The sequence below is a fragment of the Lissotriton helveticus genome, chromosome 3_1 (assembly GCF_964261635.1).
Source record: "Lissotriton helveticus chromosome 3_1, aLisHel1.1, whole genome shotgun sequence".
Lineage (NCBI taxonomy): Eukaryota > Metazoa > Chordata > Amphibia > Caudata > Salamandridae > Lissotriton > Lissotriton helveticus.
The window spans coordinates 1,827,129,080-1,827,144,622 of NC_136061.1; the positions used below are offsets into that span (position 1 = coordinate 1,827,129,080).

Genomic DNA, 15,543 nt, shown 5'->3' on the forward strand with positions numbered 1-15,543 from the left:
GTGGTTGCGCTGAGTGGTGTGTGCATCGGTGGAGCTTAGTGGGTGCATTGGTGGAGCTGTGTGGTGGGTGCATTGGTGGAGCTTAGTTGGAGCATCGGTGGAGCTGTGTGGTGGGTGCATCGGTGGGGCTGTGTGGTGGGTGCTTTGGTGGAGCTGTGTGGTGGGTGCATCTGTGGAGCTGTGTGGTGGGTGCATCTGTGGAGCTGTGTGGTGGGTGCCTTGGTGGAGCTGTGTGGTGGGTGCCTTGGTGGAGCTGTGTGGTGGGTGCTTCGGTGGAGCTGTGTGGTGGGTGCCTTGGTGGAGCTGTATGGTGGGTGCCTCGGTGGAGCTGTGTGGTGGGTGCATCGATGGAGCTGTGTGGTGGGTGCATCGGTGGAGCTGTGTGGTGGGTGCATCGGTGGAGCTGTGTGGTGGGTGCATCGGTGGAGCTGTGTGGTGGGTGCATCGGTGGAGCTGTGTGGTGGGTGCTTCGTTGGAGCTGTGTGGTGGGTGCTTCGGTGGAGCTGTGTGGTGGGTGCATCTGTGGAGCTGTGTGGTGGGTGCCTCGGTGGAGCTGTGTGGTGGGTGCATCGGTGAAGCTGTGTGGTGGGTGCCTTGGTGGAGCTGTATGGTGGGTGCCTCGTTGGAGCTGTGTGGTGGGTGCATCGATGGAGCTGTGTGGTGGGTACATCGGTGGAGCTGTGTCAGTGGAGCTGTGTGGTGGGTGCATCGGTGGAGCTGGGTGGTGGGTGCATCGGTGGAGCTGTGTCGGTGGAGCTGTGTGGTGGGTGCATCGGTGGAGCTGTGTGGTGGGTCGTTCGGTGGAGCTGTGTGGTGGGTGCACGAAGGCCATGCCGCATGGTAGGAAAGTTATCATGAGGACCACTGTACACGAGAGGGCTTTATGTCTAGGCACCTTGAAGAGTGGCTTTATGGCAATGTCAAATAGTAAGGGGGAAAGGTGACCCTTGAGGTACAAGATTCCAGATTGACTCACTATGTCCAATCCTATAAAAATGAACAGAACCGCGCAAGTCATTCATTGAAACATGAGCCACACGCCACCACCAAGATGGGAGAAAGTAAAAGTACACTGTACGCCAGGTATTATAGCGCAATCTTAAGACAAGGAAGGATGACCTAAGGGTCTTGGCAATAGTCTGAATAGCAAGCGAGTCAGTGTGTGAATCTGTACCAAAACGGGGGGTGGAACCAAGTGGCTTTGAAATTTACAGTAAACATATACCACTGAATAGGCGACTCTCAAAGAAAAATCTGTCCTTAAATGTCCCGCACAAGAAAGACACATAAAAAGTGCTGCTTCCAAAGAAAGAATATATTCAAAAGAAACCAGCGACTGGCATTTTTAGTGGCTTTAGATTGACCCAATGACTATGCCGGTGTAGGACTACCATACACCTCGATTTACAGTCGAGGTGGAAGCATTAAAAGCAACAGTAGGCAACGATCTGCACATAAAGTATCCTTGGATCACCCACGCGAGTTTGCCTTTCAAAAATGAAAGCGTTTTCGCCACAAAGAATTTAAGAGATTCTGGAGCGCATGAGATTCAAAGACAAACATTAGTAACGTGCCCTATATTCAGGAGCACAAAGCATTAACCCACTACTTAAGTAAAATAAGTGAAATAAAAATAAAACTCAGCCAAATTGTAAGTTTAATATTTAGACTAGGGAACCATGGTGCATTATTTACAACAGAAATTAATGAGAGATAGACCGAAACAAGACTGCAACACATTAATCAACGTTTAGTTCACGTGCATAGGGCAGTTTAAGGCAATCTAAATCAATGCAATGCAATGCCTTCATCTTACGGGTTAAAATGTATTGAAGCTTGGCTTGCACCAGAAATCGGGCATGCAGTACATTTTCTTTTAACAAAAAAGATTGCATTGATTCTGGAAGAACACATACTAAAATGGTGAAATGTTGAGAACGAAATAACAAGTTTTAAAACAAGAAGGGTAAGCGAGCATGAATTGCTGAGGAGGGAACACAGAACACGGAGCCTTGAGGGAACTGTATATGAAGCAAAGAGGGAACCATACTGTGTAACAGAAACATAACGAGAACAACCTGTGGAGTACAGAACAAGCAACAGAAATATTCAGAAAGAAATGCGAGAAAGCGCCAAAGAGGAAAGGAGAAAGCACGGAGTGAAAAGAAAACAAGCATTGGCGCAGCGCGGCAGAAACTGAAAGCATGGCCGGCCGGCCTTGAAAAAGCCTTTGATGCAGCAGGGGGCAATTAGGGGAGGAGAATGGCTGGGCTGAGGCAGAGCGCAAAGCCTTTGATGCAGCAGGGGGCGGAGCGGGAAGAGCTGCTGGCGGCACCAAGCTGACGATTTGATGCTGTGCACGCGCATTTTAACTCATTGCGCTTGCGCAATGAGTTAAAAAGCATATGCACTGCATGGAATCGCCAGTGGAATCGCCAGTAGTTAAACTCTGTTTAAGCCACTATAGAGCTTCGCCAGCTATGCGCATGCACATCAGCAGGCGAGCCCTAAAAATGGCTGTAGGAGTTGGGCAATCATAACAAATAGTACCACAGTACACTGCATACATACACCGACAGACACAGAACCTGGGAAGGAAAAATATAGCAAGTCATTCCACACCTTCTAAAACAAAACGTCAAAAGCAAACAAACAGATAATGAATCATGACAACAAGATGGCAGAAGAATTCAAGTGTTTCCAATTTCCATTTCTTTTCCTTTGTAGGTTTTGAATAACTTTCTCAAGGGCACTGGGTCATTAAATGTGAAGGGCTGTCTTTGTATGTAACTTTAAAAAGGCAATGGTGAATAAGACAAAAAGAGCATTCATGCATTGAAGTGTAAGACGTGGATCAATGAACTCCTTTCGTCAAAGAGCTTTGGAGCACACAACATCCTGAGCAAAGAAGATCTTATCGCCTGACAAAAGCATTTGATTTTGTTCTTTAGAAGCAGAGAGTGCCGTCATAAGATATGAATATTGTAGGAAGTAAGTGATAATACCTCGTGGGCAAACAGAATTGGATTTATACAGAAGTGGTGTTCCAACAAAATATGTTCTTTGAATATTAAGAGTGGCACAATATTTGAGCCCAGCAATTTTAGAAATGGTGAGCTGTAGTAAGGAAATCATGTCAGAGACCTCTAAACCTTCAGGAAGGCTGTAGATTCACAGATTATTGTGCCTATTGCTCGATTCTCTAGATCTTCTGTGTGCATTTTGAGTTGGGGGATGTCCTTTGACTATGAATCAACTTGAGTCACTACATCCTGAGTGTTGCTAATACATTGTTCAATATCTGATACTCTTGAATCTGAATTAGACCATTTCTCCTCAATTCTGTAAAGTGTGAGGTTTGGTTTCATAGAAAATGGCTTGAAATGTTTGGTTATATCCATGAGATTGTCCAAAGTAAGAGGCAATGGAAATTTAGATGGCAAAGCTAGATCTTTTTTAGCCTGTTATTTACATTCCCAGTTTGTTCCTTTGGGGATTATGAGGGAGAAGAATAGAGGGATTTCAATGTAGACTCTAACAAATGATCCATAATGTATAGTTAGGGCAAACAAATTTAGCAATCGTGGAGAAGATAGAAGAGGTTTGTTGTGATACCAGTGCATAGAGGATTCGAATAAAGTCAATAATGGATCCAACTGCATACTGTAAAGGAAAAGTGATGTAAATTAACATGGTAGTGTTTATTTGTATATGGGACTGAGAGAGAGAGAAGAACTCAGTTCTTTACCTTCTGTGTTATTCATTTTCCATAAAATATTAAGACTATTTGACCTTGCTTCACCTCTTTTACCCTACGACTTTTACTAGATATAGTGTATGGGGGAATTCCTCGCTGTGCATCCTTGAGCTTTTCCCTAGCCAGTTCATTAACCCCTTTCAGGTAGTAACCAAGTGCAATTGCTATTTCTAGATGTTCCATTCTTAACAGTATATTAATTGCGTGGGCTGTCAATCTTATGTCATATTTAATGACTAAAGGTCGCAGAAACCATTTCCTCACTTCCACACTTAAGGCAATCAAGTAATATGTGCATTATTTCGCACTTACTCCCTAATCCACACTTGCATATACCATCAGGGTGCATCATTTCTGCCATAACTCTCCCCTCCCATTGCCAGGGGATGATGCCGATTCTTATTTTTAAGATATCCCACCTGAATCCATAATTCGGTAGGGCTTCTGCTTCCCATACTTCAATCATGTTTTGGACTGATTTTTTATTTCTTAAGTATCCTAGGTCCTGTATTCTGGAATGCTCCCTTCTTTGTGCTCTAAGTGCACTTTTTGTAAAGTCTACCTCTAAGGAATTTTGAGTTACCCCCACTTTCAGGCAACAAATTAACTCCTTTATTTTCTTTTTTGCCTCAGATGCCCATCTTAGGCTACTATGTCGGATTTCCTCGCTGCACCAATGTGAGACCTTTTGTGTTTCCCCTTGGGATTGGCGTTTCCAAAATCTTGCCACCACCATTTTGGCCTGGGTATTCCACCCTATCATTCATGTTTCAAGTCTGATTGCCTGTAACATTGCTGACTTAGGCAAGGACAAAAGCATTTTTAGAGCCTTACCTTCCTCCCGCTCCCAACCCCCTTTGCCACTAAAGAAGAATACCTCTGCACCATACAATACTTGGTGGGGGACCATGGCTGTAAAAGCTTTTAGCAAGGGTTTGTGTGACTGAGGAAACATCACTTATTTGAGGAGAGAAGGAATGGGAAAAAATGAGCGTTTTTCCCCAAGAGAAGATATTGGTAATATCCTCAGTGGACCTAGAGAGAAGTGATCCACAAAATGTCCACATTTATAGAGCATCCAGAGCACGCAAAGGAGCTCCGTTAAGAGGAGAGATGATGTAAAAAGAGCTCAAAATGGCATCCACAAGGTAGCTTGGCAAGCCAGCATGATGGACGTGTGCTGAGCGAGCTCCGACCAGCCCTTAATTAATCCTCCATCATCCTGTTCCTCCGATAGCTATTTGAACCCCATGGAGAGTCTGCAGCCCCGGGGCATGGCGACGCCTCTCTGAGCTTCCTTTTGTCATCCGCAGGGGCTTATGGCGGTGAATCGGGGTCTCGGCAGAGGCAAGGCCCTTTAGGTGCGGCATAGCTGCCCAGTGCGAAACAGGGACGTCACGCTGGATGCTGCCTGGATCCGCAGGCTGGGAGTGGGCGCCCCCATTGAAGCTGCATCGCTGCTGGGGTGAGGAAGATTGTGCCCTTGTGTCAACCAGGCGGATGAGCATATACGAAAGGGAGTCAGCCACCAATCCGTGTCTCTGATCGATGCGGATGAGAGCTGTGTTGCTCGGTGGCTGGATCGGGCTGCGGACGTGAGGAGGGGTGCTTGTGGGCGGCTTGGGCGGCGGACCTCTGGCCATGCTCTTGACAGTGAGGCAGTTCTATGGCCCCGGAGTGCGGGTGCGCCCCTCTGTTGCCTGATGCCCTCTACCCCGTAGTGAAGGCCTGGAGTATGTGGTGCCCCTCTGGGCTCACGGAGAGTGGGAGCCTGGACTCCTATGCCTGGTTTCTCCCCCTTCCCCCCTGCCCACATATCAACGGGGTCCGGCAGTGTCATCGAACTGCAAGGGAAGTTGACAGGGGACCGTGGAGGACTAGCGTGCTCGTCGGCAAGTACCTGGGCCGAACCGGGGCTCTACGCTGTGCTGATTTCATGCCCCTCTCTGGCTACAAGGGGCACTCACTTCGACGGTTGTTCAGACTGCGTGGGTGCCTCACCCAACCCTGTTGCTGGCTTGGACCTGCACGGGCCAGTCGTGGTGTGAGGCCTGGGGTTGTACTGTCCAGGGCGTCTGCAGTGGAAGCCGACGGTTGAGTGCCTCCTATTCCGATTCTTAGGCACCTTCGCATCGGCTGTCGGTCGGGCCGCGCAAGCGCCATTGGGGGCCCCTGGCCAGGTGGGGTCCGATGCTGAGTAGGCCTCTAATATTGCTGTTGACCTCAGCCCTCAGGTAGCTCCATACGCACTCCTACTCGGTGGCTGGATCGGGCCACAGGAGTCTGGTATTGGGGTTTCTCTCTCCCCCTGTCCTTTCTGGGTTTGTGCTGGGATCCCTGAAGATGGCCATGACGAGAGACAAGGGCGGCGCGACTCATCCAAGCAAGGCCCCATAGATACATTTACTGGCCCAGGTGCAGCGGCTGTGCCGTCTGGGGGACAGCAGGGGACTATGCCGGCTAATGCGGCACTCATGGCCGCCATTACTCAGTCCAGGGACATGCTGGATGCTAAAATCGGGGCAGTTGGCTCTGATGTCATGCTTCTGCGGCAGGACTTGCGCAATGCTGTGTCACGCATAACCGAGGTTGAGACCCGTATCTCCGGGGTGGAAGATAACGTTACCACACTAAAGAAAAAGAAGTCCGCCATGGAGACTGCTCAGAGGGGGCTTGCGCTGCAAGTGGTGGATGCCGAGGGATGGGCCAGGCGCAATAATCTTCGCTTTGTTGGGTTCCCGGAGGGATGTGAGGGGGGAAATATTGAAAGCTTTCTCGTGCAGTGGTTGGAGAGTTGGCTCACTCCGGAGGCTTTGTCCCACTGTTTTGTGGTGGAGCGGCCCACAGGGCACTTATGCAGAGGCCCTCGCCTGAGGCTCGTCCACGGCCAGTTATAGCGAAACTCTTGAATTACCTTGATCGTGATGCGATACTGAAGCAGGCCCGGATCAAGGAGCCCTTGCTCTATGACAATGCTCGCATCCTCATTTTCCCTGATTACACATGGCTGGTGCAGCAACAGCGGCAATCATTCCTTGCGGCAAAGGCCAGTTTGAGAGACCTTAAGCTTCCATATGCTCTCCTGTTTCCTGCCTGCCTACGAGTTGTATACCGCTCCCGCACCAATTTCTTTGACTCACCAGAAGATGGACTGATGAGACGGTGCGGGTGCGAGCGCATACGCCGCCTGGAAGGGAATCCGATTCCTCATCGGGCTAAGTGACCCGAAAGGGACCCCGGTTGCAGCAGAAAGGTACCAGACTGTCACGGTCCCAGCGCCGCTCTCAGTCTTGTGACGCTTCCTCCTGGACAGGTGCGACCTCTGGGCGACAGACTTCGGCGGACTGATTGGTGGGTCTGCAAGGGGCTGTAGCGTCATAGACTAATTTGTTCTGATCGGAGGGGCTCGTTATGGGCCGGAATCTCTGCTAGGCTCTTGCTAGCGGACAGCACGCCCAGGATACCTGGGCTGTATGTTGGGGATCCATTGGTCGGTGTGGCTCGCACCCTTCCGTTTGGGGTTGGAGGTCATTCCCACCGCGACAGATGCTTCAGTGTTTTTGAAGTATATGGTGGGGGTTTGTTGGGTGGGGGTTGTTTTTGTTTGCAGATCGCACTTTCACACATTGTCTGTTGTTCTTCGCACATGCACCGTGACGTATTCCTCTCTCCTACATTAGCTGCTACAGTCCCAGATGGCCGGTATATCCACTAGGGGGCAGGTGTCTTCAGGTACTCTCCGCATCATTAGTTGGAACGTGTGAGGAGCCCTGGACAAGATTAAACGTGGGGCCATATTCCAACATGCTAAACGGGCTGGGGCGGATGTCCCTATGTTACAAGAAACTCACCTCATGGGAACGAAGGTCCTCTGCTTTCAGCTCTATGGGTTTCAGCATGTATTTCACTCTGGCTTTGCGAGGGGATCACGCGGGTGGCAATTTTGATTAACCGCAGGGTCCCCAATACACATACCAAGCATTGGACGGACACTCTGGGCGTTATTTATTCCTGCAGTGCAAAGTCGGGGAAGATCCTTTGGTGCTGGGTAGTGTCTATGCTCCCCCCCCTCCCCCGCAGTGGAATCTGGAGGAGCGTCTCATGACCCTTTGGGCGAATATGCCAGATGGCTTATCCGTAGTTGTCGGAGATTGGAACGATGTAATGGATATGGCCAGGGAGGGCTGGGGGCGGTCCAGAGGGTGGTCGTTCCACGAGGTTGTACTCCTTACTGATGGGGCTTGATTGGGTTGATGTATGGTGGCCTCCTCCGCAGAGATGGTCGGGAGTTCACGTATCTTTCTGCTGTCCATGATTCTTATTCCAGAATTGATTACCTTTTTGTTGCATATTATGCAGTTCTGTATGCCCCTAGGGAATGCTTTCAAGCCGCCACAATAGATAAGTTTATAACAAATCTTCTGCCCAAGGCCCTGTCGGACGAGGTAAGGGACCAGTTGGAGTTACCCCTGACAGACGAAGAGCTGGGCACTGCTTTGGGAGAGCTTATCTCTGGGAAGGCGATGGGGCCCAACGGGTTTCCCAGTGAATTCTTTAAAAATTACTTCTTGCAGTTGGGTCCTCATACCGATCTGTGGTGGAGGAGGCTCGAGAGCAGGGCTCACTTCCTCCAGACTGGAGACATGCAGAAGTGATTGTCTTTCATAAGCCGGGCAGGCCCCTGGCGCAACATGCATCGTATCATCCCATCTCTCTCCTGAATGTGGAGGCTAAAATCCTGGCTAAGGCCCTGGCAAATCGCCTTCTGCTCCACATTACCACTCTGGTCCATCCTGACCAGGCTGGATTCATGCCCCAGAGAGCGACCAGGCACAACATCAGGCGGGCGCATGTGGCGGTGGCAGCTATTCAACAGCTGGGGGAACCGGCGGCGCTCTTATTGGCTGACAAAGATAGGTCATTTGATTCCCTAAGCTGGGTGTACTTGTTCGCTTTGTTACACAGACTTAACCTTGGACCGTGATTCCTTTCCTATCTAACTCTCCTATATACCGATCTAACAGCATCAGTATGGGTTGCTGGCATGACCTTGTCCACGTTTTCTATCAGGCGGGGCACGAGACGTGGCTGCCCCCTGTCCCCCTATTTATTTGCACTGGCAATTGAGCCTCTGGCTGCATAGGTGCTCTCCCATGTGTTTTACTCTTGCTTCTCTCTCATATAACTTTCCCTTAGCCACTGTCTAGATGGTTGTATGATAGAACAAGACTCCCTAAACCACGCATGCCTTAACAACTACTCCGTCTTTATCACGAATTTCGTTGTACAGGCATGATTGGTAAAGATCACACCTCAGCCCCCCTGCTCTGAGCCCTAAAACCCGGCCCCAAGCCCCACAATCTACCCACCCCAGCCCTACAAACTACCCCAACCTCCCTCCCTGAGCCTTAAAACCTGGCCCGCACCCAAAAAGCTATCACAACCCCTCACCCTGCGCCCTAAAACCTGTCCCCCAGCATAAAAAAAAACTACCCCGACCCCAATGGCCCCACTCTGAGCCCTAAAACCGGCCCAGCCCTACTTACCAAGCCGCATATTAATCCTTCCTTCCTGTTCTTCTCCCTGCCCATCCACTCTGCATCTAAAGTGCTGACTGCGTTAACCACGCATATGCCTGGTTAAGGCATATGAGTGGTTATGGTGAGCGTTGTTCAGCTTGCGTTGAAATGGCACATGTGGATAAGCCCGCTTTGTAAATGCTGTTTCCTGTCTAGATGCATTTCTTTTAGTATCTGTGTGGGTGTACCCCCACATAGGTGCCCCCTCCCTGTATCTATACCTAGGGCTATCTTCCTGGCCCCTTTAGTAGTTCTCTATTTTTTCCTTTGGCTGCTAATCATTGTTATACTTTAGCTATTTTGTCCCTGTATTTTCTGTTACTACTGTAGCCCTGTCTGCTGATGCTGCTGTACCTCTTTGTTTCCCTTTAGCTGCTTTCTCACTGAGTCTTAAACTAACTGCTCTCTGTGACTCCCTATGTAACACTCAGTCAATATCTTCTTCTCTATTTGTGTGAGCTTTATCCCAGCTGATGTGACCTGTATGTTGCCTCATCATTTTTCTCTGTTTTGTAGCTGTTCTTTCCCTTTCTTCCTTCAGCACATCTAGTCATTTCTGTCTGTCTTTGTCCTATCGTAAATAACATCTTTCTGTGTCTTTCCCCTGTGGCTCTTTCCGTGTCTTGCTCTGGCTGCTATCTTCATGTATTTTTGTTGTAGGCTTTTTATGTATTCATCGCTTAACCTCCCTCTGTGCCTTACCCTAGTTGTTCTGTTCCCTTCAATGCTCTCGTCATTTGTCTTGACCTAGCAGTAGTACGTGTTGTCTCAGCTACCGTGTTCATTTGCAGCCTCAAGCTAATGTCTAATTATGTCCTACTCCAGATGCCAGAATTATGTCTAACTCTACGAGTTCACAGAAAGTTTCTGTATATGCATGTTGGCAGTATGCTCTTACATACATATATGTTGGGAATGTCCAGGTACAACTAGGGGGCATATTATCAAGCCGAATACCGCCTTTTAGCGGCCTTTTTCGGCCGAAAAGCAGCGATTTTTTTTTTTTTTTTTTTTTAGCTCACAATTTTCAAGGACACGCTAACGCGTGTTTCCTTGAGTAAGCAGCCCTTTCAACTCCACTTTGAATGAAAGCGGTGAATATCACTAATGACATGCAAAGTAGGTGTTTCTTTCCATTTCTCCATGGAAATCTGCGCTGACACAGCAGTGCAATATCAGCAAGACTCGTGCAAACCCGCGATGTGATGAAATAAACCGCACTAACCGCGGTTATCGCGGGTTTGTAACGCCTGGTTTGTAACTGACTTACCCTTACTTATTATGGCAGGTGGATTGTATGGCTGAGGCAACGGGGCATATCATCAAGGAAACGTGATAAATATCGCATTTCCCGCTTTGCGCGATTCTGTTTCATGCCGCTATTGCAAGATTTAATTGCCGTGGAGATATGCGTTGATAATAACGCGATATCTCGGTGATTAAATCCAGCAATACGCAGCATTAAACAGAATCACGCAAACCAGGAAATGCGATATTTATCGTGTTTCCTTGATCATATTCCCCTAAGTTTTTGAAGGAGGTAGTCGAAAAACTATCTTCTTTAATGGGTGTAACTTTACGAGTGAATATTCAAATATGTTTATTGGGTTTAGTTCCCAGGAGTCAATCTACTAAATAAATGTCTAATGTGGCGGAGTTGGGCCTTGTGGCAGCTTAGAAATGCATTGTTATACGATAAATTAGGAAAACAACCTTAACAGTGCAAAAATGGAAAAATGAAAAGGTTAGATCGGTAAAAGATGAATGTGAGTTCCGATTTAGTGGCCAAGGTGATCTAATAGAAGGGCATCCAATGAACACTGAATTGGAACAAATGGTATTGGACCAGGAGGAACAGAGAGACCACACTGTTGGCACCAGTTAAAATTATAAAAATAGAACTGAGATGTTGCAGTGATCACCTTCAGGTTCTGTGCTATACAATAGTATGAAATTTTGATCTAATGGATATGTTAATATAATTGGTGAAGTAAGCTCCACTGGGAAGCGGAGAAGTGTGGGGGCGTTGATTTGTCTTCCAAACATTTTTTGTAAAGTCTCACTTTGAATGCAGTCTTTTGTGTCTCCCCCCTTTTGCTCTGAGTTTTGCCGTATCTACTGTCTTCATGTGTAGTCCAGAGAGTCGTCACCTTGTGTGCCCCCACTTCTCGCCATATCTTGTCCTGGTTATGTATGTATGTGCATTTATATAATTCAGATCTGGATTGGTGGCACTACGTTTCACCATTTTACACAATGTTTACAATTGCATTTCATATATTGTTATATTTAGGCACAGACAGGAAATATTGCAGTGCTGGTGTTCGTTATCCAGAGTACCTGTCTGCTCCTGAAAGTGCTGGTACTTTCCCATTAAATGTATTGCAGTGGTGCTGAGAATAGCAGGTACTCTCCAGTTCAAATTAAACCAGGGCAGGCACTCAGTACTTGGTAGAACTAGTCCATTTGAAGCACTGGCACAAGTAGATCAATTGATTTTCCCAGAATCACACGATTTTCAATCAAGTGTAATTCCAGCTAGTGTCTGTCCATGAGTCAATGGGGAACACAAGTAAAACCTCCCAGATTGAGGAATGACCCGCTGGACCTGAAATTAATAGGTCTTCTTGCAATTTTTTTGCCTGTTCTGAGGCGTTTAATGCTTATATATACTACTGCTTCAAGCAGGTTGTAAATGGGAGGAGGGAGGCCCACCCGGTTCCTGTATTGGAACCATGGGATGGAGAGGTTGCTGGGCTAAAGCAGGCTTAAGGGCAGTTGGAGGGAGCTTTGCATACTTTCACCACTGCTCAATCTGAGGTTGAGGTGGAGATCGGCCTGATCCTCTGCTCGATGTCAACCCCAAAGACCCGTTGGTGGATAGACTTATCATAAAACCGGGTCTAGTGTTTTCACACCCAAGTGTCCCAGGTTTAGGGAAACTGCGCTGGAGAAGTGTTCCCGCATCCTGGGGATACTGCTCCAACCAACTTGTAATGGTATTCGTGTAGCAGCATTTATAATGTCTCTCTCTTCTTTGGTGTCTGGTCTCATTTTTTTCTAGGGTCCCTTACTGGAGTTTGCGATGCTGCTGGGAAAGATAAGGAAGAACTTTGACTGTGAAGGAGGACCCCTACGTACATATCTTGTGACTGCTCGCAGTGGCAGAGACATGGGTATCCGCACCATCCGCACCCTTCGTCAGTGGGGATTGGCCATCGACGAGGCATTCTTCATGGTTGGAGCTCCCAAAGGTCCAATCCTCAGGCAGATCCGACCTCACATCTTCTTTGATGATGGCGAGCATAACATCGAAGGGGCCCTGGATGTGGGCATCCCTTCAGCGTGGGTTCCCTTAGAGTGCGCTTCAGCAGATGGGAAGCTGAAGGTGATGGGTCAGGAATAGAAGACAGCATGAAGTGGCAGATCATGTACCACTCAAATCCTAAACCAAAAGAGTTGGTGCATTTATGTTCCACAAGGCAGAGGCAAATTGAGTGGACTGCTGGAGCTCTAGTCTTTTGTGGCACTTGTGCTATGACCAGTAATCTAACCTGTAATCATCTGGCATCTTCTTACAGGAATCCTGCAGACTCTCTAAAGGAGACATGGCACATCATGGTTGGACTGGTTGCCCGCACCGTCAATGTTTCTTTATGGATTTGCCTTTACAGCTGGGTAGTAATTGATTGGCAATCATCAACTACAAATTTCTCAGGGACATTTCACACAATCTTACTATTCTCTCCCATATTTATTGTATTTTCCCACACATTGTTTATGTCTACATAGGGTTGAGCACCTGTTCCATTATCACTGAAAGTCATATGGAACAGTATAGGGGTCCAATGTCAAACCAGTACAACTAATAATTCTCTTACCACTCTTCCTTCCCTTCCTGTTCTTATAGAATTAACAGGTTTTATTGAAACTCATCTGAGATAACAGGAAGACAGCAGACCCTCTGTGAGACATTTGACAGGTGTGTCTCTGGCAAACAGATGTAATCACTGCTGGAACACTGTTTGCCTATGCTCTTTAGGACCTTAGCCAATTACATTGTCTGGTTATTAGATTTTGTTTTTATGCCAGTTTTCTTTCTACAGAACCTTGGCCATATCCATGTCCTCACCAACGAGTGGCTGTCGCTCCTGCCCCAGGTTTTAGTTAGAGGCTAGACAGATACTCCCATCAGTAATTTTGCCAAGTTCCTCTCGCATGAGGAGCCAACTTTGAAGAACACTTACTTACCTGGGTTTGAGTGTGTTGCTGTAGAGTACTGATATAAAGTAGATGTAGACAGCTTTATTTCTGAGAACATAAAGGGCACAATTCCCACTGCATTTCTGTTCCTCGTGGAACTAGCTGGCCCTTGGTTTGTCATATTTCTCCATTATGCTGGTCATGGCCATTTTTAGCCAATAATGTTTGGTGTGTCAAGGAATCGCTTGTTTCATGTCTGTTAACTCTTGGCAAGGTCACTTTTAAAAAACAGGTGTTCGACGCATCACCATTTAATATGAACATAAACTGCATGCCAAAGAACTTGCTGTTATCCTACATAAGACACGTAGGTGCAGTGAGGAACTAGACCAAAAAAGGGTACATCTCCATCACAAATTATCCCTTGGTTTCCAAGAAAAGTACATTATATATATTAAGGGCTCAGAAAGCCTGAAAGAGGCCTCATCGCCCAAACAAATGCCATTGACTCATAGCTTCCATATACCAGAGGGATCCTGTCTTGTTACTCATTTCCTGTCCATAGGCACTTGACCCCTTAACGCAGTCTCCTAAATAATCGCTTTCCTCTATCTATTCCTCTTAAGAATACATTCCTTAATGGATTATCCATAAGGATTTCACTCCATGATGCAGTATACACATAAAACGTTATCCTCAATGCAGCCAACCTAACCTTGTCTCTTGTCTGTGAGGACTTAATCGTTTGTATCCTCATTTGGGACTTCCTTCCTCGCTGCATTCCCTTTAAGTAGTGCGTTCCTTGGTGAAGACAACACTTCTTAAAGTTTTGGTAAAAGCACTTACCTCGTCAATGTGTTCTGCTTAAGAACTTCCCACTTTAATGCAGGCTTGATTCCTTAATGTGTTGTTCATTAACAATGTAATCTTAGATTCACTGCCAACCAAAATCTCCCTTTACGTGTAACCCATTAGGATGTCCCTCTTTCATATTCATTCCCGAACAACATTAGTCCTTGATGTGTTTTCCATATTGTCTGTTCCCTCGGTGCACGGCCCACTGGTCTGTCCTTTGCTGATTCGTAGTCAATAAGCACTTAACTCCTCACTATGCTACCTCTATTATGCATTCTTTCCAATGGTATCCAGTGTATGAAGGCCTCCTGCTTTCCACACATACTCATTTAACTCATGCACTCTGCAGATATGGATTCTGTCCCATCGTCCCCTTGGAAAACACTGCAGATTAACCACACCTACATTTACACTTGTTTTAAAAAAACACAAAACCAATCACAACCCTCAAACCTTGTGTGAGGGTGAAAGGAAATTACTTACTCCCCACCTGATGTCTTCCTTCCTAGAAACATATTAAAGAATTTGTATTTTTTTTCCTTCTACAACTTTTTCATATTTGTAGAATTGTCACTTTGTATGGATGAATTGGTTTTCTTTATGTTAAATATTTTTTGTTGTCACTGCTTGTTTTTAGGTCAATTTACTATGTTCTTACGGGTTTTTTTAGGAGAAAAAAGGGCTTTTGCACGTTCTTGCAACAAAATAAATATTTCTTTCCTTACCTTTTTCTATCCTTTTTTCTTAAAAAATTTGCACATAAGCTACAACTAAGAAACTTGGTTAAAGATGAATTTTTTTCTGTCAGGTATTTAGGGAGCTTGTCTTGTCTCCAATCTTACTTCATAACCAAGTCTTTTTCCAGGCCCACTAAACATTCGCACATCACACAATTCGTCAAAGTAACAGTAAGAACGTCAAAACTAACGTTAAAGGCTTAAAAATAACACATAAACGTACAATTTAAATTCATTATGTCTGAACTAGTTGAGGAACGTGTTTACAAGCAAATACTCGGGAAATGCTTATAATTGGGAGGAAGGCACCCACATCTTTGAAAACATCTTTGCAAGAATAAACTGATATACAAGTTAGCTTTATTACCTTAGGGAGACATTTTAAGTGTATGTGTTTGGGGGAGGGGTTTTT

General features: G+C 46.6%; 1 protein-coding gene across 2 annotated transcripts in view; it reads left to right on the plus strand.

The window, feature by feature from the left end:
• Positions 1 to 15,115, plus strand: part of LOC144823871 (cytosolic 5'-nucleotidase 1A-like) — a 114,641-nt gene extending 99,526 nt beyond the window's left edge. For both annotated transcript variants that reach the window (XM_078682753.1, XM_078682754.1), the window contains one exon: positions 12,401 to 15,115. In XM_078682753.1, the coding sequence (XP_078538879.1) occupies positions 12,401 to 12,742 (342 nt within the window). In that variant the 3' untranslated portion in view covers positions 12,743 to 15,115. The remainder of the gene's footprint in view (positions 1 to 12,400) is intronic.
• Positions 15,116 to 15,543: the final 428 nt, after the last annotated feature.